The sequence below is a fragment of the Carcharhinus amblyrhynchos genome, unplaced genomic scaffold, assembly GCF_965287045.1.
Source record: "Carcharhinus amblyrhynchos unplaced genomic scaffold, sCarAmb.v2.hapA scaffold_581, whole genome shotgun sequence".
NCBI classification, from domain to species: Eukaryota; Metazoa; Chordata; class Chondrichthyes; order Carcharhiniformes; family Carcharhinidae; genus Carcharhinus; species Carcharhinus amblyrhynchos.
The window spans coordinates 84,326-109,684 of record NW_027650321.1 but is presented as its reverse complement, the minus strand read 5'-3'; the positions used below and the strand labels follow the sequence as shown (position 1 = coordinate 109,684).

The 25,359-nt window shown below is 55.8% G+C and overlaps 1 protein-coding gene across 1 annotated transcript; it reads left to right on the top strand.

Annotated features, from left to right (window-relative positions):
* Window positions 1-4,173: 4,173 nt before the first annotated feature.
* Window positions 4,174-25,303, top strand: LOC145339641 (CTD nuclear envelope phosphatase 1). The gene is made up of 8 exons (XM_080184151.1): window positions 4,174-4,481; window positions 11,435-11,501; window positions 14,968-15,086; window positions 15,609-15,680; window positions 15,833-15,949; window positions 22,601-22,712; window positions 24,291-24,375; window positions 25,220-25,303. Exons 1-8 carry the CDS (start codon window positions 4,380-4,382, stop codon window positions 25,278-25,280), a joined length of 735 nt encoding a protein of 244 aa, XP_080040277.1. The 5' UTR covers window positions 4,174-4,379; the 3' UTR covers window positions 25,281-25,303.
* The last annotated feature ends 56 nt before the right edge of the window (window positions 25,304-25,359 follow it).

Genomic DNA, 25,359 nt, shown 5'->3' with positions numbered 1-25,359 from the left:
GGTGACTGACGCAGGCCTGTGGTCCCCGAACCCATCACCATTAAAACCCTCCGCGACTGATCTCGGGCCCTCGTTGTCCTCATTCGGGGAGCAGACTGGGTGAGAGTGCCCGCCGCTCGGGTTCGAACCACCACCACCCCCCGGGTCTGTGCTCGGTACCTGCTCCCAGTCAGGGCACTCGGGGGGGTGGCGACAGAGGGGGATCACGGGGAAACTCCTAAAGTGAAATGTCACTCAGAATGAGAGCAGAAACTTCTGGGAGGTCTCAGCAGGTCTCCCACGTCATGGACCTTTCATCCATTGTACTTCTCTCAGGGGGAGGGGGGCTGGGCGCAGAGTTTACTGCCCATCCCTAATTGCCCCGTGAACTGAGTGTGTCACTCGGCCGTTTCAGAGGGGCAGTTAAAAGACAGCCTCAAGGCTGGATAGACCGAGACTTTTTTCCCTCTGGAGTGTAGGAGGCTGAGGGGTGATCTTACAGAGGGCTATAAAATAATGAGGGGCACAGATCAGCTCGATAGTCAATATCTTTTCCCAAAGGTAGGGGAGTCTAAAACTAGAGGGTATAGGTTTAAGGGGAGAGGGGGGAGGTACAAAAGTGTTCAGAGGGGCAGTTTTTTCATAGAGGGTGGGGAGTGTCTAGAACGAGCTGCCAGAGGTAGTAGTAGAGGTGGGTACAATTTTGTCTTTGAAGAAGCGTTTAGACAGTTCCATGGGTACAATGGGTACAGAGGGATATGGGCCAGCTTCGGGGTTTTTAAAACCAAAAGGGGGCAGCATGGACAAGCTGGGCCAAATGGCCTGTTTCCATGCTGTAAACCTCTGTGACTCTATCGGAGTTACATGTAGGCCAGACCAGGGTAAGGACAGCAGATTTCCTTCCCTCAAGGACACCAGTGAACCAGATGGGTTTCCCCCAACAATGATCTGGGTGGTGAGGGTGTGGGATGCGCTGCCTGGGAGGGTGGTGGAGGCGAGATGGCCCACATCCTTTAGAAACTACCTGCATGAGCACTTGGCACCCCATCACATTCAGGGCTACGGGCCACCTGCTGGCAAGTGAGGGCATTTCATGGGTTGGTGTAGGCTCGATGGGCCGAAGGGCCTCCTCTGCACTGCAGGATTCTGGGAATCGTAGAATTGCGTGCAGAAGGAGGCTGTTCGGCCCATCGAGTCTGCACCGTGCACGATCCTATCCTATTCCTGTAACTCCACATACTTACCCTGTCTAAGGGGCAATTTATCATGGCCAATCCACCTAAGCCGCGCATCTTTTGGAGTGTGGGAGGAAACCGGAGGAAACCCACGCAGACACGGGGAGAATGTGTAAACTCCACAATGACTTTACCGTCATTAGATTCTTAATTCCAGAGATTTTTTGTAATACATTGAATTCAAATTTCACCATCTGCCGTGGTGGGATTCGAACGCGGATCCCCAGAGCCTCACCCTGGCTCTCTGGATCACGAACCCAGTGACAATACGCCTTTCCGCCTCTCCCCTTTTATTATCAGGACTGGTGAAAGGGAGTGGGGGGTAGGGGGAGAGACACAGGTCAGTCAGGGTCACTGTTGTGGAAAACAAGTAAGTCTCACAAGATTGCGATGCCCTTCCATGCTGAATAGCCAAAGAGGCTCCATGTTTGGGAGGTCTCTGGGCCTGGCTTGAGCCTACAGACCTCTTCTCTAACCCCCCCACAACCTCTGGTGGGGGTAGGAGATATTACAATTCATCAATTATTCAGTGATGAACATTCAAGTTATAATTAATGTTGTCGTGCTGATATTAACCACTGAGAATAGCGCCCTCTTGCTGAAGTATTCTGCCTTGCACCCATCAGGACACACACAAGAATACCAAATTTCAAAGGGAGCAAATATTTAACTTACTTAAAAATTAACACGAGTGCCACCATCATAATTGTTTTATTTATTATTAGTTATTAATGGGGTTATATAGTAATTGTTAATGTCTAATGCTGGTCATAGAATTCCCTACAATGTAGGTCATTTGGCCCATAGAGTCTGCATTGACTCCAACAGAGCATCCCACCCGGTTTCTATCCCCAAAACACCATGTATTTACCCTGCTAATCCTCCTAATCTTCACCCAAATGAGCTAGTCATCAACTTCAGGAAGTGTAGTGGGTGGCACAGCGGGTTAGCACTGCTGTCTCACGGTGCCAGGGAGCCAGGTTCGATTCCTGGGGCTTGGGTCGCAGTCTGTGCCGAGTCTGCACGTTCTCCCCGTGTCTGTGTGGGTTTCCTCCCAGTCTGAAAGACGTGCTGCTTAGGTGCATTGGCCCAGAGTGTGGCGACTCGGGGAATTTCACAGTAACTTCATTGCAGTGTTAATGTAAGCCTTACTTGTGACGAATAAATAAACTTTGAACTTAAACTGGAGAAAATGCCCCTGTCTACATCAATGGGGACGAAGTAGAAAAGGTCGAGAGCTTCGAGTTTCCAGGTGTCCAGATTACCAACAACCTGTCCTGGAGTCTCCGCACTAACACTTTACTTAAGAAAGCCCCACCAACGCCTCTACTTTCTCAGAAGGAAATTTGACATGTCCGCTATGACTCTCACCAACTTTTACAGATGCCCCTTAGAAAGCATTCTTTCTGGTTGTATCACAGCTCGGTATGGGCTCCTGATCTGCCCAAAACCACAAAGAACTACAAAAGGGTGGTGAATGTAGCCCAATCCATCACACAAACCAGCCTCCCATCCATTGACTCTGTCTACACTTCCCGCTGCCTTGGGGAAAAGCAGCCAGTATAATCAAGGACCCCCCCACACACCCCAGACGTTCTCTCTTCCACCTTCTTCCGTCGGGAAAAAGATACAAAAGTCTGAGGTCACGTACTGACTGACTCAAGAACAGCTTCTTCCCTGCTGCCAACAAACCTCTGAATGATCCTAATAAATAGTAAGCTGATCTTTCTGTTCACTTTATCTGTAACTCCAGCACCACATTCTCCCTTCCTTCACTCCTACGTAATCTATGAACGGTATGCTTTGTATTGTGTGGAAGAAACAATACTTTTCACTGTGTCTCAACTAATGATACTAACAAATTATTCAGCCTGTCAAATCTGCACTGACTGACAGAGCACCCCACCCAGGGCCTAACACCATAACTCCCCCGATACTACTGATCCATTTAGCATAGCTAATCCAGCTACCTTACACGTTTTGGACACTAAGGGACAATTTAGCATGGCCAAACCACCTAACCTACACATCTTTGGACACAAAGAGTAACTTAGCATGGCCAATCCACCTAACCTGCACATCTTTGGACACTAAGGGGCAATTTAGCATGTCCAATCCACATAACCTGCACATCTTTGGACACTAAGGGACAATTTAGCATGGCCAATCCCCCCTAACCTGCACGTCTTTGGACATTAAGGGACAATTTAGCACAGCCAATCCCCCTAACCTACACATCTTTGGACGCTAAGGGACAATTTAGCATGGCCAATCCACCTAACCTACACTTCTTTGGACATTAAGGGACAATTTAGCATGGCCAATCCCTCTAACCTACACATCTTTGGACACTAAGGGACAATTTAGCATGGCCAATCCCCCTAACCTACACATCTTTGGACACTAAGGGACAATTTAACATGGCCAATCCACCTAACCTACACATCTTTGGACATTAAGGGACAATTTAGCATGGCCAATCCACCTAACCTACACATCTTTGGACACTAAGGGGCAGTTTACCATGGCCAATCCACCTAACCTACACATCTTCGGCCAAATGATCAGTTATGGTTGAGCAAGTGGGTTCCTTTAAGAGACACACAGAGAGGTTGAGAGGAGGTGTTCTGGTAGAGGCGCGGTGCACGCCGGGGAGTGTCCCCTCTGTCCCAGTTGAGGGCCACGCAGTGGCTGCCGGGAGGATCCGCGCGGTGGACGCCGGGAAGGCCGGAGGGCCCGCGCGGTGGATGCCGGGAAGGTTGGAGGACAGCGCGGCGGAAGCCGGGAAGGCTGGAGAACCCGCGCGGCGGAAGCCGGGAAGGCTGGAGGACCCCCCCGGTGCATGCCGGGCGGTGTCCCCCTCCCGCCCCGCCAGGGCCGATGGGAGGTGGGTCCCCCAGGAAGTGACGCGCGGCCGGGCAGTCATGGCGGCTCTCATGCAGCTTCCGGTTTCAGTTTGCTCTCACTGAAGGGGGTGAAAAGGGGAAAGTTTCCGCTCTGTTCCCCCCCACCCCCCCGCCCTGGGCGGGGGAATTCACTGCTGATCCCCCTCCGGACCGGGCCGCTCTGAACCCCGCCCTCCTCCTCCGCCTGCTGCCGGCTCCGGGCAATCGGCTCAAGCTGGAGAGGCCGGAGCCGGGCCCAGGCAGCTGGGGCCGGACGGTCATGATGAAGACTCAGTGCCTCCTCGGCCTCAAAACCTTCGTGGCGTTCGCGGCCAAAGTCTGGAGCTTCATCCTCTACATCCTCCGGCGGCAGATCCGCACCGTGAGTCCCTTCAGCAACCCGCTTAACTAGCGACACTGACTTAACTAGGGAGCCTTAACCAGAGAAACTGACTTAACCAGTGAGACATAACCAGAGCCACTGACTTAACCAGTGAGACATAACCAGCGCCACTGACTTAACCAGTGAGCCTTAAGCTGTGCCGTAGCCAACATCAATGACTTAACCAGAGCCACTGACTTATCCAGAGAGATTAACCAGAGCCACTGACTTAACCAGTGAGCCATAACCAGCGCCACTGATGTAACGAGCATCACTGACTTAAGCAGAACAACCAGTTTAATCAGCACCACTGACCAACCAGCCTTAACTAGTGCACTGACGTAACTAGCACCATGGAGTTAACGAAAGTCACTGACAACCAACTAGCCGTAGCCTATGACAGCGAGTTAACCAGCTCAACTAGCCTGACTTAACCAGCACCACTGACTTAACCAGCACCACTGACTTAGCCAGCAGTACTGACATACCCAACGCCAGTGAGTTAACCAGCACGTAGAGATATAGGAGTTGGGGCGTCCATCCGGCAGATAACATCGAGTGCCAACCTGTCGGGTCCATTCTTACCCCGGGAGTGATGCTGTCAGGGAGGGAGGGAGTGGGATATCCGCTGGGTGAGATTGTTGGGTCGGTGGGAAGGATGTGAACAGAATTAATCCACTCTGCACAATATATATGTGGGTTGGTGATGGAGGAACTGCCCTTGGTGTAATATTTATCTCAAGGAGGTGTTTTCCACGAGGCTGGTGACTTATTGCAGCCGAGACTGGGGAGAATATTGAACTCCGTACCACGTGTTATTGATCTAGTTTGAGGCTTGTTTCTTTTGTATGATTCTGGAAGGAGTTGTGTCCTGAAGGAAAGACAATGAAAATGAGAAGCAGATCTCACTAGCTGAGTGAGTTGCAGCCTTTTCCGTCGTGCCCAGTGCAAACTTTCCAAGCTTTGTGTAGAGAACTTTTCCACAGAAACTGCAGGAGCTAATTCGTTCTGATGATGAAGATTAAACTCAGCGCTTTTCCTGTTGTTTAAAGAATTGAATGAGGATAGGTTTGAAGGCACTGTGCTATTTGTTTATTCGTATCACAATGAGGCTGACATTCACACTGCAATGAAGTTACTGTGGAAAAATAGCTGGAACATCTCTCTGAATTAGACTCTGCTGTAACAGACACTCGCATTGTTATAAATCTAGATTAATCACGACCAAATCAGATGGTTTCGAGACAGGAAAGGACTGCTGGGGATGGGTCTGTCACTGTATAACACTGGGGTACAGTACTGGTGGGGACGGGTCTGTCAGTGTGTAACACTGGGGTACAGTACTGGTGGGGACGGGTCTGTCACTGTGTAACACTGGGGTACAGTACTGGTGGGGACGGGTCTGTCACTGTGTAACACTGGGGTACAGTACTGGTGGGGACGGGTCTGTCACTGTGTAACACTGGGGTACAGTACTGGTGGGGACGGGTCTGTCACTGTGTAACACTGGGGTACAGTACTGGTGGGGACGGGTCTGTCACTGTGTAACACTGGGGTACAGTACTGGTGGGGACGGGTCTGTCACTGTGTAACACTGGGGTACAGTACTGCTGGGGACGGGTCTGTCACTGTGTAACACTGGGGTACAGTACTGCTGGGGACGGGTCTGTCACTGTATAACACTGGGGTACAGTACTGGTGGGGACGGGTCTGTCAGTGTGTAACACTGGGGTACAGTACTGGTGGGGACGGGTCTGTCACTGTGTAACACTGGGGTACAGTACTGGTGGGGACGGGTCTGTCACTGTGTAACACTGGGGTACAGTACTGGTGGGGACGGGTCTGTCACTGTGTAACACTGGGGTACAGTACTGCTGGGGATGGGTCTGTCACTGTGTAACACTGGGGTACAGTACTGCTGGGGACGGGTCTGTCACTGTATAACACTGGGGTACAGTACTGGTGGGGACGGGTCTGTCGCTGTATAACAGTGGGGTACAGTACTGGTGGGGACGGGTCTGTCACTGTATAACACTGGGATACAGTACTGGTGGGGACGGGTCTGTCACTGTATAACACTGGGGTACAGTACTGGTGGGGACGGGTCTGTCAGTGTATAACACTGGGGTACAGTACTGGTGGGGACGGTTCTGTCACTGTATAACACTGGGGTACAGTACTGGTGGGGACGGTTCTGTCACTGTATAACACTGGGGTACAGTACTGGTGGGGACGGGTCTGTCACTGTATAACACTGGGGTACAGTACTGGTGGGGACGGGTCTGTCACTGTAACACTGGGGTACAGTACTGGTGGGGACGGATCTGTCACTGTATAACACTGGGGTACAGTACTGGTGGGGGATCACTGGACAGTGATCAGGAACAGGAACCCTGGCTGATTTCCCCTCTCTCTCTAACCCAGGGATCACTGGACAGTGATCAGGAGCAGGAACCCTGGCTGATTTCCCCCCTCTCTCTCTCTAACCCAGGGATCACTGGACAGTGATCAGGAGCAGGAACCCTGGCTGATTTCCTCTCTCTCTCTCTCTCTAACCCAGGGATCACTGGACAGTGATCAGGAGCAGGAACCCTGGCTGATTTCCCCTCTCTCTCTCTCTAACCCAGGGATCACTGGACAGTGATCAGGAGCAGGAACCCTGGCTGATTTCCCCTCTCTCTCTAACCCAGGGATCACTGGACAGCGATCAGGAGCAGGAACCCTGGCTGATTTCCCCTCTCTCTCTAACCCAGGGATCACGGGACAGTGATCAGGAGCAGGAACCCTGGCTGATTTCCCCCCTCTCTGTCTCTACACGTACTATTCATAGAGAAGGAAAGGAGAGAGTGCAGAATGTAGTGTTACAGTCATAGCTAGGGTGCAGAGAAAGATCATCTTAATGCGAGGTAGGTCCATTCAAAAGTCTGACAGCAGCAGAGAAGAAGCTGTTCTTGAGTCAGTCGGTACGTGACCTCAGACTTGTGTATCTTTTCCCTGACGGAAGAAGGTGGAAGAGAGAATGTCCGTGGCCTTTGATTATACTGGCTGCTTTTCCCCGAGGCAGCGGGAAGTGTAGACAGAGTCAATGGATGGGAGACTGATTTGTGTGATGGATTGGGCGACATTCACAACCTTTTGTAGTTTCTTGTGGCCTTGGGCAGAGCAGGAGCCCAGACCAAGCTGTGATACAACCAGAAAATGGGGCTGGGTGTATCCCGTTGCGGGCTCTGTCTGTCTCTCGGTGACGGGGCACTGGCTGGGTGTATCCCGTTCCGGGCTCTGTCTGTCTCTCGGTGATGGGACACTGGCTGGGTGTATCCCGTTCCGGGCTCTGTCTGTCTCTCGGTGATGGGGTGCTGGCTGGGTATATCCCGTTCCGGGCTCTGTCTGTCTCTCGGTGACGGAGCGCTGGCTGGGTGTATCCCGTTCCGGGCTCTGTCTGTCTCTCGGTGATGGAGCGCTGGCTGGGTGTATCCCGTTCCGGGCTCTGTCTGTCTCTCGGTGATGGGACACTGGCTGGGTGTATCCCGTTCCGGGCTCTGTCTGTCTCTCGGTGATGGAGCGCTGGCTGGGTGTATCCCGTTCCGGGCTCTGTCTGTCTTTCGGTGATGGGACACTGGCTGGGTGTATCCCGTTCCGGGCTCTGTCTGTCTCTCGGTGATGGAGCGCTGGCTGGGTGTATCCCGTTCCGGGCTCTGTCTGTCTCTCGGTGATGGGACGCTGGCTGGGTGTATCCCGTTCCGGGCTCTGTCTGTCTCTCGGTGATGGAGCGCTGGCTGGGTGTATCCCGTTCCGGGCTCTGTCTGTCTCTCGGTGATGGGGCACTGGCTGGGTGTATCCCGTTCCGGGCTCTGTCTGTCTCTCGGTGATGGAGCGCTGGCTGGGTGTATCCCGTTCCGGGCTCTGTCTGTCTCTCGGTGACGGAGCGCTGGCTGGGTGTATCCCGTTCCGGGCTCTGTCTGTCTCTCGGTGATGGAGCGCTGGCTGGGTGTATCCCGTTCCGGGCTCTGTCTGTCTCTCGGTGACGGAGCGCTGGCTGGGTGTATCCCGTTCCGGGCTCTGTCTGTCTCTCGGTGATGGAGCGCTGGCTGGGTGTATCCCGTTCCGGGCTCTGTCTGTCCCTCGGTGATGGGGTGCTGGCTGGGTGTATCCCGTTCCGGGCTCTGTCTGTCCCTCGGTGATGGGGTGCTGGCTGGGTGTATCCCGTTCCGGGCTCTGTCTGTCTCTCGGTGATGGGACACTGGCTGGGTGTATCCCGTTCCGGGCTCTGTCTGTCTCTCGGTGATGGGACACTGGCTGGGTGTATCCCGTTCCGGGCTCTGTCTGTCTCTCGGTGACGGGGCACTGGCTGGGTGTATCCCGTTCCGGGCTCTGTCTGTCTCTCGGTGATGGGACACTGGCTGGGTGTATCCCGTTCCGGGCTCTGTCTGTCTCTCGGTGATGGGACACTGGCTGGGTGTATCCCGTTCCGGGCTCTGTCTGTCTTTCGGTGATGGGGCGCTGGCTGGGTATATCCCGTTCCGAGCTCTGTCTGTCTCTCGGTGATGGAGCGCTGGCTGGGTGTATCCCGTTCCGGGCTCTGTCTGTCCCTCGGTGATGGAGCGCTGGCTGGGTGTATCCCGTTCCGGGCTCTGTCTGTCTCTCGGTGATGGGACGCTGGCTGGGTGTATCCCGTTCCGGGCTCTGTCTGTCTCTCGGTGATGGAGCGCTGGCTGGGTATATCCCGTTCCGGGCTCTGTCTGTCTCTCGGTGATGGAACGCTGGCTGGGTGTATCCCGTTCCGGGCTCTGTCTGTCTCTCGGTGATGGAGCGCTGGCTGGGTATATCCCGTTCCGGGCTCTGTCTGTCTCTCGGTGATGGAGCGCTGGCTGGGTATATCCCGTTCCGGGCTCTGTCTGTCTCTCGGTGATGGAGCGCTGGCTGGGTATATCCCGTTCCGGGCTCTGTCTGTCTCTCGGTGATGGGACGCTGGCTGGGTGTATCCCGTTCCGGGCTCTGTCTGTCTCTCGGTGATGGGGCGCTGGCTGGGTGTATCCCGTTCCGGGCTCTGTCTGTCTCTCGGTGATGGAGCGCTGGCTGGGTGTATCCCGTTCCGGGCTCTGTCTGTCTCTCGGTGATGGAGCGCTGGCTGGGTGTATCCCGTTCCGGGCTCTGTCTGTCTCTCGGTGATGGAGAGCTGGCTGGGTATATCCCGTTCCGGGCTCTGTCTGTCCCTCGGTGATGGAGCGCTGGCTGGGTATATCCCGTTCCGGGCTCCGTCTGTCTCTCGGTGATGGAGCGCTGGCTGGGTATATCCCGTTCCGGGCTCTGTCTGTCTCTCGGTGATGGAGCGCTGGCTGGGTGTATCCCGTTCCGGGCTCTGTCTGTCTCTCGGTGACGGGGCGCTGGCTGGGTGTATCCCGTTCCGGGCTCTGTCTGTCTCTCGGTGATGGAGCGCTGGCTGGGTGTATCCCGTTCCGGGCTCTGTCTGTCTCTCGGTGATGGAGCGCTGGCTGGGTATATCCCGTTCCGGGCTCTGTCTGTCTCTCGGTGATGGAGCGCTGGCTGGGTATATCCCGTTCCGGGCTCTGTCTGTCTCTCGGTGATGGGGCGCTGGCTGGGTATATCCCGTTCCGGGCTCTGTCTGTCTCTCGGTGATGGGGCACTGGCTGGGTGTATCCCGTTCCGGGCTCTGTCTGTCTCTCGGTGATGGAGCGCTGGCTGGGTGTATCCCGTTCCGGGCTCTGTCTGTCTCTCGGTGATGGAGAACTGGCTGGGTATATCCCGTTCCGGGCTCTGTCTGTCTCTCGGTGATGGAGCGCTGGCTGGGTGTATCCCGTTCCGGGCTCTGTCTGTCCCTCGGTGATGGAGAGCTGGCTGGGTATATCCCGTTCCGGGCTCTGTCTGTCTCTCGGTGATGGAGAACTGGCTGGGTATATCCCGTTCCGGGCTCTGTCTGTCTCTCGGTGATGGGGCGCTGGCTGGGTATATCCCGTTCCGGGCTCTGTCTGTCTCTCGGTGATGGAGCGCTGGCTGGGTGTATCCCGTTCCGGGCTCTGTCTGTCTCTCGGTGATGGGACACTGGCTGGGTATATCCCGTTCCGGGCTCTGTCTGTCTCTCGGTGATGGAGCGCTGGCTGGGTATATCCCGTTCCGGGCTCTGTCTGTCTCTCGGTGATGGGACACTGGCTGGGTATATCCCGTTCCGGGCTCTGTCTGTCTCTCGGTGATGGAGAGCTGGCTGGGTATATCCCGTTCCGGGCTCTGTCTGTCTCTCGGTGATGGGACACTGGCTGGGTGTATCCCGTTCCGGGCTCTGTCTGTCTCTCGGTGATGGAGCGCTGGCTGGGTGTATCCCGTTCCGGGCTCTGTCTGTCCCTCGGTGATGGAGCGCTGGCTGGGTATATCCCGTTCCGGGCTCTGTCTGTCTCTCGGTGATGGAGCGCTGGCTGGGTATATCCCGTTCCGGGCTCTGTCTGTCTCTCGGTGATGGAGAACTGGCTGGGTGTATCCCGTTCCGGGCTCTGTCTGTCTCTCGGTGATGGGACACTGGCTGGGTATATCCCGTTCCGGGCTCTGTCTGTCTCTCGGTGATGGGGTGCTGGCTGGGTGTATCCCGTTCCGGGCTCTGTCTGTCTCTCGGTGATGGAGCGCTGGCTGGGTATATCCCGTTCCGGGCTCTGTCTGTCTCTCGGTGATGGAGCGCTGGCTGGGTGTATCCCGTTCCGGGCTCTGTCTGTCCCTTGGTGATGGAGAGCTGGCTGGGTGTATCCCGTTCCGGGCTCTGTCTGTCTCTCGGTGATGGAGCGCTGGCTGGGTGTATCCCGTTCCGGGCTCTGTCTGTCTCTCGGTGATGGAGCGCTGGCTGGGTGTATCCCGTTCCGGGCTCTGTCTGTCCCTTGGTGATGGAGAGCTGGCTGGGTATATCCGGTTCCGGGCTCTCTTTCTCTAACTGCTCTGTGTTTTCTCTGCAGATTATTCAGTATCAGACTGTTCGATATGATATTCTACCTCTCTCACCCATCTCCAGGAACCGACTCAGTGAGTGCGACTCTCCCACGCTCTATTGTCCTGTTAAAATCAGGCTCTTAATTGTGTCCCCCACCCCCACCCCATCATCTCTCCCTCCCCTGCTCTCTCGTCTCTCCCCACCCCCACCAGTCACTGTGTGACCTTTACCCTCTCGCTCACTCTCTCCCCCAGTCAGTGTGTGACCTTTACCCTCTCTCTCTCCCCCCAGTCAGTGTGTGACCTTTCCCCTCTCGCTCTCTCCCCCAGTCAGTGTGTGACCTTTCCCCTCTCTCTCCCTCTCCCCTCTCTCTCCCTCTCTCTCCCAGTGTGTGACCTTTCCCCTCTCGCTCTCCCTCTCTCTCCCAGTGTGTGACCTTTCCCCTCTCGCTCTCCCTCTCTCTCCCAGTGTGTGACCTTTCCCCTCTCTCTCTCTCTCTCCCCCAGTGTGTGACCTTTCCCCTCTTGCTCTCTCTCTCTCCCAGTGTGTGACCTTTCCCCTCTCGCTCTCCCTCTCTCTCCCAGTGTGTGACCTTTCCCCTCTCGCTCTCCCTCTCTCTCCCAGTGTGTGACCTTTCCCCTCTCACTCTCCCTCTCTCTCCCAGTGTGTGACCTTTCCCCTCTTGCTCTCTCTCTCTCCCAGTGTGTGACCTTTCCCCTCTCGCGCTCTCTCTCTGTGTGTGACCTTTCCCCTCTCTCTCTCTCTCTCTCCCAGTGTGTGACCTTTCCCCTCTCGCTCTCTCTCTCTCTCTCCCAGTGTGTGACCTTTCCCCTCTCGCTCTCTCTCTCCCAGTGTGTGACCTTTCCCCTCTCGCTCTCTCTCTCTCTCTCCCAGTGTGTGACCTTTCCCCTCTCGCTCTCTCTCTCTCCCAGTGTGTGACCTTTCCCCTCTCGCTCTCTCTCTCTCCCAGTGTGTGACCTTTCCCCTCTCGCGCTCTCTCTCTCCCAGTGTGTGACCTTTCCCCTCTCGCTCTCTCTCTCCCAGTGTGTGACCTTTCCCCTCTCGCTCTCTCTCTCTCTCCCAGTGTGTGACCTTTCCCCTCTCTCTCTCTCTCTCTCCCAGTGTGTGACCTTTCCCCTCTCGCGCTCTCTCTCTCTCCCAGTGTGTGACCTTTCCCCTCTCGCTCTCTCTCTCTCCCAGTGTGTGACCTTTCCCCTCTCGCTCTCTCTCTCTCTCCCAGTGTGTGACCTTTCCCCTCTCGCTCTCTCTCTCTCTCTCTCTCCCAGTGTGTGACCTTTCCCCTCTCGCGCTCTCTCTCTCTGTGTGTGACCTTTCCCCTCTCGCTCTCTCTCTCTCTCTCCCAGTGTGTGACCTTTCCCCTCTCGCTCTCCCTCTCTCTCCCAGTGTGTGACCTTTCCCCTCTCGCTCTCCCTCTCTCTCCCAGTGTGTGACCTTTCCCCTCTCTCTCTCTCTCTCTCCCCCAGTGTGTGACCTTTCCCCTCTTGCTCTCTCTCTCTCCCAGTGTGTGACCTTTCCCCTCTCGCTCTCTCTCTCTCTCCCAGTGTGTGACCTTTCCCCTCTCGCTCTCTCTCTCTCTCTCCCAGTGTGTGACCTTTCCCCTCTCGCTCGCTCTCTCTCTCTCTCTCCCAGTGTGTGACCTTTCCCCTCTCGCTCTCTCTCTCTCTCCCAGTGTGTGACCTTTCCCCTCTCGCTCGCTCTCTCTCTCCCAGTGTGTGACCTTTCCCCTCTCACTCTCTCTCTCCCAGTGTGTGACCTTTCCCCTCTCGCTCTCTCTCTCTCTCTCCCAGTGTGTGTCCTTTCCCCTCTCGCTCTCTCTCTCTCTCTCCCAGTGTGTGACCTTTCCCCTCTCGCTCTCTCTCTCCCAGTGTGTGACCTTTCCCCTCTCGCTCTCTCTCTCTCTCTCCCAGTGTGTGGCCTTTCCCCTCTCCCTCTCTCTCTCTCTCTCTCCCAGTGTGTGACCTTTCCCCTCTCGCTCTCTCTCTCTCCCAGTGTGTGACCTTTCCCCTCTCGCGCTCTCTCTCTCTCCCAGTGTGTGACCTTTCCCCTCTCGCTCTCTCTCTCTCTCTCCCAGTGTGTGACCTTTCCCCTCTCGCGCTCTCTCTCTCTGTGTGTGACCTTTCCCCTCTCGCTCTCCCCCTCTCTCCCAGTGTGTGACCTTTCCCCTCTCGCTCTCTCTCTCTCTCCCAGTGTGTGACCTTTCCCCTCTCGCTCGCTCTCTCTCTCTCTCTCTCCCAGTGTGTGACCTTTCCCCTCTCGCTCTCTCTCTCTCTCCCAGTGTGTGACCTTTCCCCTCTCGCTCGCTCTCTCTCTCTCTCTCTCTCTCCCAGTGTGTGACCTTTCCCCTCTCTCTCTCTCTCTCTCCCAGTGTGTGACCTTTCCCCTCTCGCTCGCTCTCCCTCCCCGTGTGTGACCTTTCCCCTCTCGCTCTCCCCCTCTCTCCCAGTGTGTGACCTTTCCCCTCTCCCTCTCTCTCCCAGTGTGTGACCTTTCCCCTCTCTCTCTCTCTCTCTCTCCCAGTGTGTGACCTTTCCCCTCTCGCTCTCCCTCTCTCTCCCAGTGTGTGACCTTTCCCCTCTCTCTCTCTCTCTCTCTCTCCCAGTGTGTGACCTTTCCCCTCTCTCTCTCCCCCCCAGTGTGTGACCTTTCCCCTCTCTCCCCCTCTCTCCCAGTGTGTGACCTTTCCCCTCTCTCTCTCTCTCTCCCAGTGTGTGACCTTTCCCCTCTCGCTCTCTCTCTCTCTCTCCCAGTGTGTGACCTTTCCCCTCTCGCTCTCTCTCTCTCTCCCAGTGTGTGACCTTTCCCCTCTCGCTCTCCCCCTCTCTCCCAGTGTGTGACCTTTCCCCTCTCGCTCTCTCTCTCCCAGTGTGTGACCTTTCCCCTCTCGCTCTCTCTCTCCCAGTGTGTGACCTTTCCCCTCTCGCTCTCTCCCCCCCAGTGTGTGACCTTTCCCCTCTCGCTCTCTCTCTCTCCCAGTGTGTGACCTTTCCCCTCTCGCTCTCTCCCCCCCAGTGTGTGACCTTCCCCTCTCGCTCGCTCTCTCTCCCAGTGTGTGACCCTTCCCCTCTCGCTCGCTCTCTCTCCCAGTGTGTGACCTTTCCCCTCTCTCTCTCTCCCAGTGTGTGACCTTTCCCCTCTCGCTTGCTCTCCCAGTGTGTGACCTTTCCCCTCTCGCTCTCTCTCTCTCTCTCCCAGTGTGTGACCTTTCCCCTCTCGCTCTCTCTCTCTCTCCCAGTGTGTGACATTTCCCCTCTCGCTCTCCCCCTCTCTCCCAGTGTGTGACCTTTCCCCTCTCGCTCTCTCTCTCTCTCCCAGTGTGTGACCTTTCCCCTCTCGCTCTCTCTCTCTCTCCCAGTGTGTGACCTTTCCCCTCTCGCTCTCTCTCTCTCTCTCCCAGTGTGTGACCTTTCCCCTCTCGCTCTCTCTCCCAGTGTGTGACCTTTCCCCTCTCGCTCTCTCTCTCTCTCCCAGTGTGTGACCTTTCCCCTCTCTCTCTCTCTCTCTCCCAGTGTGTGACCTTTCCCCTCTCGCTCTCTCCAGGTCAGGTGAAGGGGAAGGTCCTGGTGCTGGATCTTGATGAGACGCTAATTCACTCTCACCATGACGGGGTACTGCGGCCTACAGTCCGACCGGGAACTCCACCAGACTTTATATTAAAGGTGAGAGCGGAATTCCCGCTTGGTGGGGAGCGGCCGGTTCGAGGGAGATGCTGGGGGGAGGGCGAAGAGGGGAGCCGATGGTCTCTTGGTATTATCACTAGACTATTAATCCAGAAACTCAGCTAATGTTTCTGGGGACCCGGGTTCGAATCCCACCACGGCAGACGGTGGAATTTGAATTCAATATAAAATATCTGGAATTAAGAATCTCCTGATGACCCATTGTCGGAAAAACCCATCTGGTTCCTTTAGGGAAGGAAATCTGCCGTCCTTACCCCGGTCTGGCCTACATGTGACTCCAGAGACACAGCAATGTGGGTGACTCTCAACTGCCCCTCCAAGGGCAACTAGGGATGGGCAATAAATGCTGGACCCAGCCAGTGACGCCCATGTCCCAGGGATGAATGAAATAAAAGGTATGGGGAGGGGAGAAGTGGAGAGGGGGGCAGGGGGCCGGGGCGGGGGGCCTCCCGGTACGTGTATCCACTCTGTCAGTGACGGGCTCTCTGTCTCTCTCTCCAGGTTGTGATAGATAAACATCCCGTTCGGTTCTTTGTTCATAAACGACCGCACGTCGATTTCTTTCTGGATGTGGTGAGTAAACTGCCTCCCCCTCTCTACCCCGTCTCTCTCTGTCCCCCCCCCCCCACCCCCCTTCTCTCTCTCCCTCCCTCTCTGTGTCCCCCCACTCCCTCTCTCTCTGTGTCCCTCTCTCTGATATCTCTGTCTTGTTGTTGTGTTTCCAGGTTAGCCAGTGGTATGAGCTGGTGGTATTCACAGCCAGCATGGAGATCTACGGCTCGGCAGTAGCTGACAAACTGGATAATAGCAGAGAAATATTAAAAAGGCGATATTACCGACAGGTAACGGGGCAGCATCCTCGCTCACTACACTCCGGGGGTGGGAGATCCTCGCACCCATTTAACCCTGTATGTGGCACAGTGGGTTAGCACTGCTGCCTCACAGTGCCAGGGACCTGGGTTCGATTCCCAGCTTGGGTCACTGTCTGTGTGGAGTCTGCATGTTCTCCCGGTGTCTGCGTGGGTTTCCTCCGGTTCTCCAGTTTCCTCCCACACTCCAAAGATGTGTAGGTTAGGTGGATTGGCCATGCTAAATTGCCCCTTAGTGTCTAAAGATGTGTAGGTTAGGTGGATTGGCCATGCTAAATTGCCCCTTAGTGTCTAAAGATGTGTAGGTTAGGGTGGATTGGCCATGCTAAATTGTCCCTTAGTGTCCAAAGATGTGCAGGTTAGTATGGATTGGCCATGCTAAATTGCCCCTTAGTGTCCAAAGATGTGTAGGTTAGGGTGGATTGGCCATGCTAAATTGTCCCTTAGTGTCCAAAGATGTGCAGGTTAGTATGGATTGGCCATGCTAAATTGCCCCTTAGTGTCCAAAGATGTGTAGGTTAGGGTGGATTGGCCATGCTAAATTGCCCCTTAGTGTCCAAAGATGTGCAGGTTAGGTGGATTGGCCATGCTAAATTGCCCCTTAGTGTCCAAAGATGTGTAGGTTAGGGTGGATTGGCCATGCTAAATTGTCCCTTAGTGTCCAAAGATGTGTAGGTTAGGGGGATTGGCCATGCTAAATTGTCCCTGAGTGTCCTCGACCCTAACCACCTTCAGCTGCTCCATCAATGACCTTCCTTCCAGTATAATGATTGTGGAGTGTTCAGCACCATTCCCAACCTCAGATACTGAGTCCATGTTCGAATGCAGCAAGTCCTGGACACTATCCAGGCTTGGAATAATGTGTAGTCAGTAATATTCCCACCACACAGGTGCCAGGGAATGACCATCTCCAACAAGAGACAATCTAACCATCACCCCTAATGTTACATCACTGAATCCCCCATCAACATCCTGGGGGTTCCCACTGAACTGGAGCCAGCCATTTGGAGCAGGAATGACATGCAGGTTAGATAGATTGGCCACGCTAAAGATTTTTTTTCAGTTTATTTATTAATGTGACGAGTAGGCTTACATTAACACTGCAATGAAGTTACTGTGAAAATCCCCCAGTCACCACACTCCAGTGCCTGTTTGGGTACAAAGAACAAAGAAAATTACAGCACAGGAACAGGCCCTTCCGCCCCTCCAAGCCTGCACTGACCCGTGCTGCCCCCCGATGAACTAAAACCCCCTACCCTTCTGGGGACCATATCCCTCTATTCCCATCCTATTCATGGATTTGTCCAGACGCCCCTTAAAACTCACTACCGGATCTGCTTCCACTCCCTCCCCCGGCAGCGAGTTCCAGGCACCCGCCACCCTCTGTGTAATAAACCTGCCTCGTACATCTCCTTTAAACCTTGCCCCTCGCACCTTAAACCTGTGGCCTCCCCCCGCCCCCGTAACTGACTCTTCCACCCTGGGGAAAAAGCTTCTGACTATCCACTCTGTCCATGGCCCCTCATAATCTTGTAGACTTCTATCAGGTCTCCCCCCTCAACCTCCGTCGCTCCAGTGAGAACAAACCGAGTTTCTCCAACCTCTCCTCATAGCTAACGCCCTCCGTACCAGGGCAACATCCTGGTAAATCTTTTCAGTCCCGTCTCCAGAGCCCTCTGGTCGTGAGGCGACCAGAATTGAACACTATATTCTAACTGATGCTATAACTCTGACCCTTTCACTCGTCACGTTGGTAAGAGTTGTGACAACAAACTGAAAAGAAAATCGCAAGCAACATACAGATGCCACATCAGCCCACCATCAAGTAGTCTATCATTTCACTTGGACATAGTTTGCAGTCACACTTGGGGTTCACGATAGTGTTGTGGTAACGTCACTAATCCAGAAGCTCAGAGAAATGCTGTGGTCACAGACTTGAACTGGAATCTAAAGCTAGTCTCAGTAAGGGTGACCGTGAAACCATTGTCGCTTGTCGGAAAAGCCCCATCTGGTTCACTAATGTCCTTTACAGAAGGAAATCTGCCGTCCTTACCCAGTCTGGCCCTCTGGGAGTGAGCTCTTCATTAATAAATCAACAGTAGGGATTGCCAGAACATGCACATCTGCATTGGGTGACAAGGTGGGTTAGCGCTGCTGCCTCACAGCGCCAGGGACCCGGGTTCAATCCCAGCACCATGGTGACACAGTGGGTTAGCGCTGCTGCCTCACAGCGCCAGGGACCCGGGTTCAATCCCAGCGGCACGGTGACACAGTGGGTTAGCGCGGCTGCCTCACAGCGCCAGGGACCCGGGTTCAATCCCAGCGGCACGGTGACACAGTGGGTTAGCGCTGCTGCCTCACGGCACCAGGGACCCGGGTTCAATCCCAGCGGCACGGTGACACAGTGGGTTAGCGCTGCTGCCTCACAGGGACCCGGGTTCAATCCCAGCGGCACGGTGACACAGTGGGTTAGCGCTGCTGCCTCACAGCGCCAGGGACCCGGGTTCAATCCCAGCAGCACGGTGACACAGTGGGTTAGCGCTGCTGTCTCACAGGGACCCGGGTTCAATCCCAGCGGCACGGTGACACAGTGGGTTAGCGCTGCTGCCTCACAGGGACCCGGGTTCAATCCCAGCGGCACGGTGACACAGTGGGTTAGCGCTGCTGCCTCACAGGGACCCGGGTTCAATCCCAGCGGCACGGTGACACAGTGGGTTAGCGCTGCTGCCTCACAGCGCCAGGGACCCGGGTTCAATCCCAGCGGCACGGTGACACAGTGGGTTAGTGCTGCTGCCTCACGGCGCCAGGGACCCGGGTTCAATCCCAGCGGCACGGTGACACAGTGGGTTAGCGCTGCTGCCTCACAGGGACCCGGGTTCAATCCCAGCGGCACGGTGACACAGTGGGTTAGCGCCGCTGTCTCACAGCGCCAGGGACCCGGGTTCAGTCCCAGCGGCACGGTGACACAGTGGGTTAGCGCTGCTGTCTCACAGCGCCAGGGACCTGGGTTCAATCCCAGCGGCACGGTGACACAGTGGGTTGGCGCTGCTGCCTCACAGGGACCCGGGTTCAATCCCAGCGGCATGGTGACACAGTGGGTTGGTGCTGCTGCCTCACAGTGCCAGGGACCCGGGTTCAATCCCAGCGGCACAGTGACACAGTGGGTTAGCGCTGCTGCCTCACAGGGACCCGGGTTCAATCCCAGCGGCACGGTGACACAGTGGGTTAGCGCTGCTGCCTCACAGCACCAGGGACCCGGGTTCAATCCCAGCGGCACGGTGACACAGTGGGTTAGCGCTGCTGTCTCACAGGGACCCGGGTTCAATCCCAGCGGCACGGTGACACAGTGGGTTAGCGCTGCTGCCTCACAGCGCCAGGGACCCGGGTTCAATCCCAGTGGCACAGTGACACAGTGGGTTAGCGCTGCTGCCTCACAGGGACCCGGGTTCAATCCCAGCGGCACGGTGACACAGTGGATTAGCGCTGCTGTCTCACAGGGACCCGGGTTCAATCCCAGCGGCACGGTGACACAGTGGGTTAGCGCTGCTGTCTCACAGGGACCCGGGTTCAATCCCAGCGGCACGGTGACACAGTGGGTTAGCGCTGCTGTCTCACAGGCCAGGGACCCGGGTTCAATCCCAGCGGCACGGTGACACAGTGGGTTAGCACTGCTGCCTCACAGGGACCCGGGTTCAATCCCAGCGGCACGGTGACACAGTGGATTAGCGCTGCTGTCTCACAGGGACCCGGGTTCAATCCCAGCGGCACGGTGACACAGTGGGTTAGCGCTGCTGTCTCACAGGGACCCGGGTTCAATCCCAGCGGCACGGTGACACAGTGGGTTAGCGCTGCTGTCTCACAGGCCAGGGACCCGGGTTCAATCCCAGCGGCACGGTGACACAGTGGGTTGGTGCTGCTGCCTCACAGCGCCAGGGACCCGGGTTCAATCCCAGCGGCACGGTGACACAGTGGGTTAGCACTGCTGCCTCACAGGGACCCGGGTTCAATCCCAGCGGCACGGTGACACAGTGGGTTAGCGCTGCTGCCTCACAGGGACCCGGGTTCAATCCCAGTGGCACGGTGACACAGTGGGTTAGCGCTGCTGCCTCACAGGGACCCGGGTTCAATCCCAGCGGCACAGTGACACAGTGGGTTAGCGCTGCTGTCTCACAGGGACCCGGGTTCAATCCCAGCGGCACGGTGACACAGTGGGTTAGCGCTGCTGTCTCACAGGGACCCGGGTTCAATCCCAGCGGCACGGTGACACAGTGGGTTAGCGCTGCTGCCTCACAGGGACCCGGGTTCAATCCCAGCGGCACGGTGACACAGTGGGTTAGCACTGCTGTCTCACAGCGCCAGGGACCCGGGTTCAATCCCAGCGGCACGGTGACACAGTGGGTTAGCGCTGCTGTCTCACAGGGACCCGGGTTCAATCCCAGCGGCACGGTGACACAGTGGGTTAGCGCTGCTGCCTCACAGGGACCCGGGTTCAATCCCAGCGGCACGGTGACACAGTGGGTTAGCGCTGCTGTCTCACAGGGACCCGGGTTCAATCCCAGCGGCACGGTGACACAGTGGGTTAGCGCTGCTGCCTCACAGGGACCCGGGTTCAATCCCAGCGGCACGGTGACACAGTGGGTTAGCACTGCTGTCTCACAGCGCCAGGGACCCGGGTTCAATCCCAGCGGCACGGTGACACAGTGGGTTAGCGCTGCTGTCTCACAGGGACCCGGGTTCAATCCCAGCGGCACGGTGACACAGTGGGTTAGCGCTGCTGCCTCACAGGGACCCGGGTTCAATCCCAGCGGCACGGTGACACAGTGGGTTAGCGCTGCTGCCTCACAGGGACCCGGGTTCAATCCCAGCGGCACGGTGACACAGTGGGTTAGTGCTGCTGTCTCACAGGGACCCGGGTTCAATCCCAGTGGCACGGTGACACAGTGGGTTAGCGCTGCTGTCTCACAGCGCCAGGGACCCGGGTTCAATCCCAGCGGCACGGTGACACAGTGGGTTAGTGCTGCTGCCTCACAGGGACCCGGGTTCAATCCCAGCGGCACGGTGACACAGTGGGTTAGTGCTGCTGCCTCACAGGGACCCGGGTTCAATCCCAGTGGCACGGTGACACAGTGGGTTAGCGCTGCTGTCTCACAGGGACCCGGGTTCAATCCCAGCGGCACGGTGACACAGTGGGTTAGCGCTGCTGTCTCACAGCGCCAGGGACCTGGGTTTGATTCCCGGCTTGGGTCACTGTCTGTGTGGAGTCTGCATCATCTCCCCGTGTCTGCGTGGGATTCCTCCGGGTGCTCCTGTTTCCTTCCACAGTCCGAAGATGTGCGGGTTAGGTGCTAAATTCTCCCTCAGTGTTACCCGAACAGGTGCCAGAGTGTAGCGACTAGGGGATTTTCACAGTAACTTCATTGCAGTGTTAATGTAAGCCTACTAGCAACACTAAGAAAGCAAACTTTAAACTTTACACTGAGGGAGAATTTAGCATGACCAATTCACCGAACCAGCATGTCTTTCAAACTGTGGGAGGAAACCCACGCAGACACGGGGAGAAGGTGCAGACTCCACACAGACAGTGACCCGAGGCTGGAATTGAACCTGGGTCCCCGTGCCACTGATGTACAGGTTAGATGGATTGGCCGTGCTGAATTCACCCCTCAGCGTCCCGAGGTATGTAGGTTGTGGGGAACAGTGGGGTTAAGGGGACGGGGCCTGGGTAAGATGTTGGAGAGTTGCTCCATACGCAGTGGGCCGAATGGCCGCCTCCTGCAATGTAGGCATTCCATGCTGATACAAGTGGACCCCAGCCGTGTATGTACTGCGGCTACAGGAGCAGATCAGAGGCTGGGAATCCTGTGGTGAGTCACCCACCTCCTTTAGAAGGATGAGGGGGGATCTTATAGAGATGTATAAGATGATGAAGGGGATGGATAGGGTAGAGGTGGAGAGATTCTTCCCACTTAGAAAGGACAGCAGGACTAGAGGGCACAGCCTCCAGATAAGGGGGGGCAGTTTAGATCGGAGTTGAGGAGGAACTTCATCGCTCAAAGGGTGGTGAATCTCCGGAATTCTCTGCCCATTGAAGTGGTGGAGGCTGCCTCGCTAAATATATTTAAGTCACGGGTAGATAGGTTTTTGATGAGAGAGGGGATTAAGGGTTATGGGGAGAGGGCAGGAATTTGGAACTGAGCCACTTCAGATCAGCCATGATCTTATTGAATGGCGGGGCAGGCTCGAAGGGCTAGATGGCCTACTCCTGCTCCTATTTCTTATGTTCTGACTCCCTGTCCACCATTTACAAGGTGCATTCTCCATGGTGACACCTTGACACAATCCAGGAGGAGATTCCAATGATTTTCCCGTGCGGTGCAAATTGTTTGTCCCTTTGAAATACTTCTTTCTGTCCTGTTGAATGCAATGGAAAAAACTTCAACTGCATGTTACTTTCTTAGCAAACCTTTCCTGTGAAATAAAGAATGGCTCTAAGGGACCGGATAGTTGATAAGGAAGTTTGTGAAACCCGTATCGACAGCGCGGGCTGATGATCAATGACAATATTCCCTAATCTCTCTCCCATTTCTCTCTCCCTCTCTCTCCTTCCCACTGGATTTCCTGTAGCACTGTACACTAGAATTAGGAAGCTACATAAAAGATCTCTCCGTGGTACATAGTGACCTGTCCAGCATTATCATACTAGATAATTCTCCAGGGGCCTACAGAAGCCATCCAGGTAAGAGATACTCTTCAATACAGTGCTGAGGGAGTGCCGCACTGTCAGAGGGTCAGTGCTGAGGGAGTGCCGCACTGTCAGAGGGTCAGTGCTGAGGGAGTGCCGCACTGTCAGAGGGTCAGTGCTGAGGGAGTGCCGCACTGTCAGAGGGTCAGTGCTGAGGGAGCGCCGCACTGTCACAGGGTCAGTGCTGAGGGAGTGCCGCACTGTCAGAGGGTCAGTGCTGAGGGAGTGCCGCACTGTCAGAGGGTCAGTGCTGAGGGAGCGCCGCACTGTCAGAGGGTCAGTGCTGAGGGAGTGCCGCACTGTCAGAGGGTCAGTGCTGAGGGAGTGCCGCACTGTCAGAGGGTCAGTGCTGAGGGAGCGCCGCACTGTCAGAGGGTCAGTGCTGAGGGAGTGCTGCACTGTCAGAGGGTCAGTGCTGAGGGAGTGCCGCACTGTCAGAGGGTCAGTGCCGAGGGAGCGCCGCACTGTCAGAGGGTCAGTGCCGAGGGAGCGCCGCACTGTCAGAGGGTCAGTGCTGAGGGAGCGCCGCACTGTCAGAGGGTCAGTGCTGAGGGAGTGCCGCACTGTCAGAGGGTCAGTGCTGAGGGAGCGCCGCACTGTCAGAGGGTCAGTGCCGAGGGTGGGAAACAGTGTAAACTTTAATAAAGCTGAGAAATATAAACAATTATAATTTTATTTATTTAGAGTCATAGAGGTTTACAGCAGGGAAACAGGCCCTTCGGCCCAACCTATCCATGCCAACCTGTTTTTAAAACCGCTAAGCTAATCCCAGTTGTCCGCGTTTGACCCATATCCCTCTATACCCATCTTACGAATGTAATTATCTAAGTGCATTTTAGAAGACAAAATTGTACCCGCCTCTAGTACTACCTCTGGCAGCTTGTTCCAGACACTCACCACCCTCTGTGTGAAAAAATTGCCCCTCTGGATACTTGTATCCCTCCCCTCTCACCTTAAACCTATGCCCTCTAGTTTTAGACTCCCCCACCTTAGGGAAAAGATATTGACGACCTCGCTGATCTGTGCCCCTCATTATTTTATAGACCTCTATAAGATCACCCCTCTATCTCCTACGGTCCAGAGAAAAAAGTCCCAGTCTATCCAACCTCTCCTTATAACTCAATCCATCAAGTCCTAGATACAGGCTCCCTCTACACTGTCCCCATCAAACACTCCCAGGACAGGTACAACATGGGGTTAGATACAGAGTAAAGCTTCCTATACACTGTCCCCATCAAACACTCCCAGGACAGGTACAGCACGGGGTTAGATACAGAGTAAAGCTCCCTCTACACTGTCCCCCCATCAAACACTCCCAGGACAGGTACAGCACGGGGTTAGATACAGAGTAAAGCTCCCTCTACACTGTCCCCATCAAACACTCCCAGGACAGGTACAGCATGGGGTTAGATACAGAGTAATGCTCCCTGATGGGTGGGAGGAGTGTGTAGACGGGTGAGGTCTGGGTGTGCGATGCGGGGTGAGACAGTTGTTGTCCCTGCAGTACAGAGGGGGTGAGCGGCGGTTCTGATCTGATGTTGACTGTTGAATTCTCTCTCTCTGTCCCTCCAGATAATGCCATACCTATTAAATCATGGTTTAGTGATCCCAGTGACACAGCCTTGCTGAACCTTCTCCCGATGCTTGACGCATTACGGTAGGTCAAAAAAACCTGTGGCTCTCTGGAGGAGAGGGAGGGAGGGAGGGAGGACCTGTGGGGGAGTGTGGGTCGCGTATAGGCAGGATTGATGGGCCGAATGGCCTCTTGCGCTGCCAGATGCCAAGCTGCGGTTTCTTCTGCAACCTCAACTTCCCAGAAGTCTATTACCCTTCAGCCCCCTGTCCCGCAGGAAAAGTGGCCACTAATCAGTGCACAGCAAGATTCCACACACAAAGCATTGCCGTGGCGACCTGGAAATCACCTTAGCAATATTAGGTATGACAACCTACGTCACACACCCACTCGCTCACCAACCCACCCATCCACCCCACTGCCCACTGTTCTTGCCAGCACACTCACACCGGAACCCCTCATCTGCACCAGGGATGGTGTGCGGCACTCCCTCAGCACTGACCCTCTGACAGGGCGGCACTCCCTCAGCACTGACCCTCTGACAGTGCGGCGCTCCCTCGGCACTGACCCTCTGACAGAGCGGCGCTCCCTCGGCACTGACCCTCTGACAGTGCGGCGCTCCCTCGGCACTGACCCTCTGACAGTGCGGCGCTCCCTCGGCACTGACCCTCTGACAGTGCGGCACTCCCTCGGCACTGACCCTCTGACAGGGCAGCACTCCCTCAGCACTGACCCTCTGACAGTGCGGCGCTCCCTCAGCACTGACCCTCTGACAGTGCGGCGCTCCCTCAGTACTGACCCTTCGGAGGTTGGGGGGGTGGGTTGGCAGCAGATACCTTTGAAGACTAGCAGAGATGTGATGGGCTGAATGGCCTCCTGCTGCTTTGTAACAGCCCCTGATTGGTTTCTATCTCTCTTTCTCTTGCAGGTTTACAGCTGACGTACGATCGGTCCTCAGTAGAAATTTACACCAGCACCGATTGTGGTGACCCCTTCCTAACCACCTCCGCCCCTCCCCGTTCCCCTCCCTCCTCCCCCCCTCCCCTCCCCCCCCCCTCCCCTCCGGGC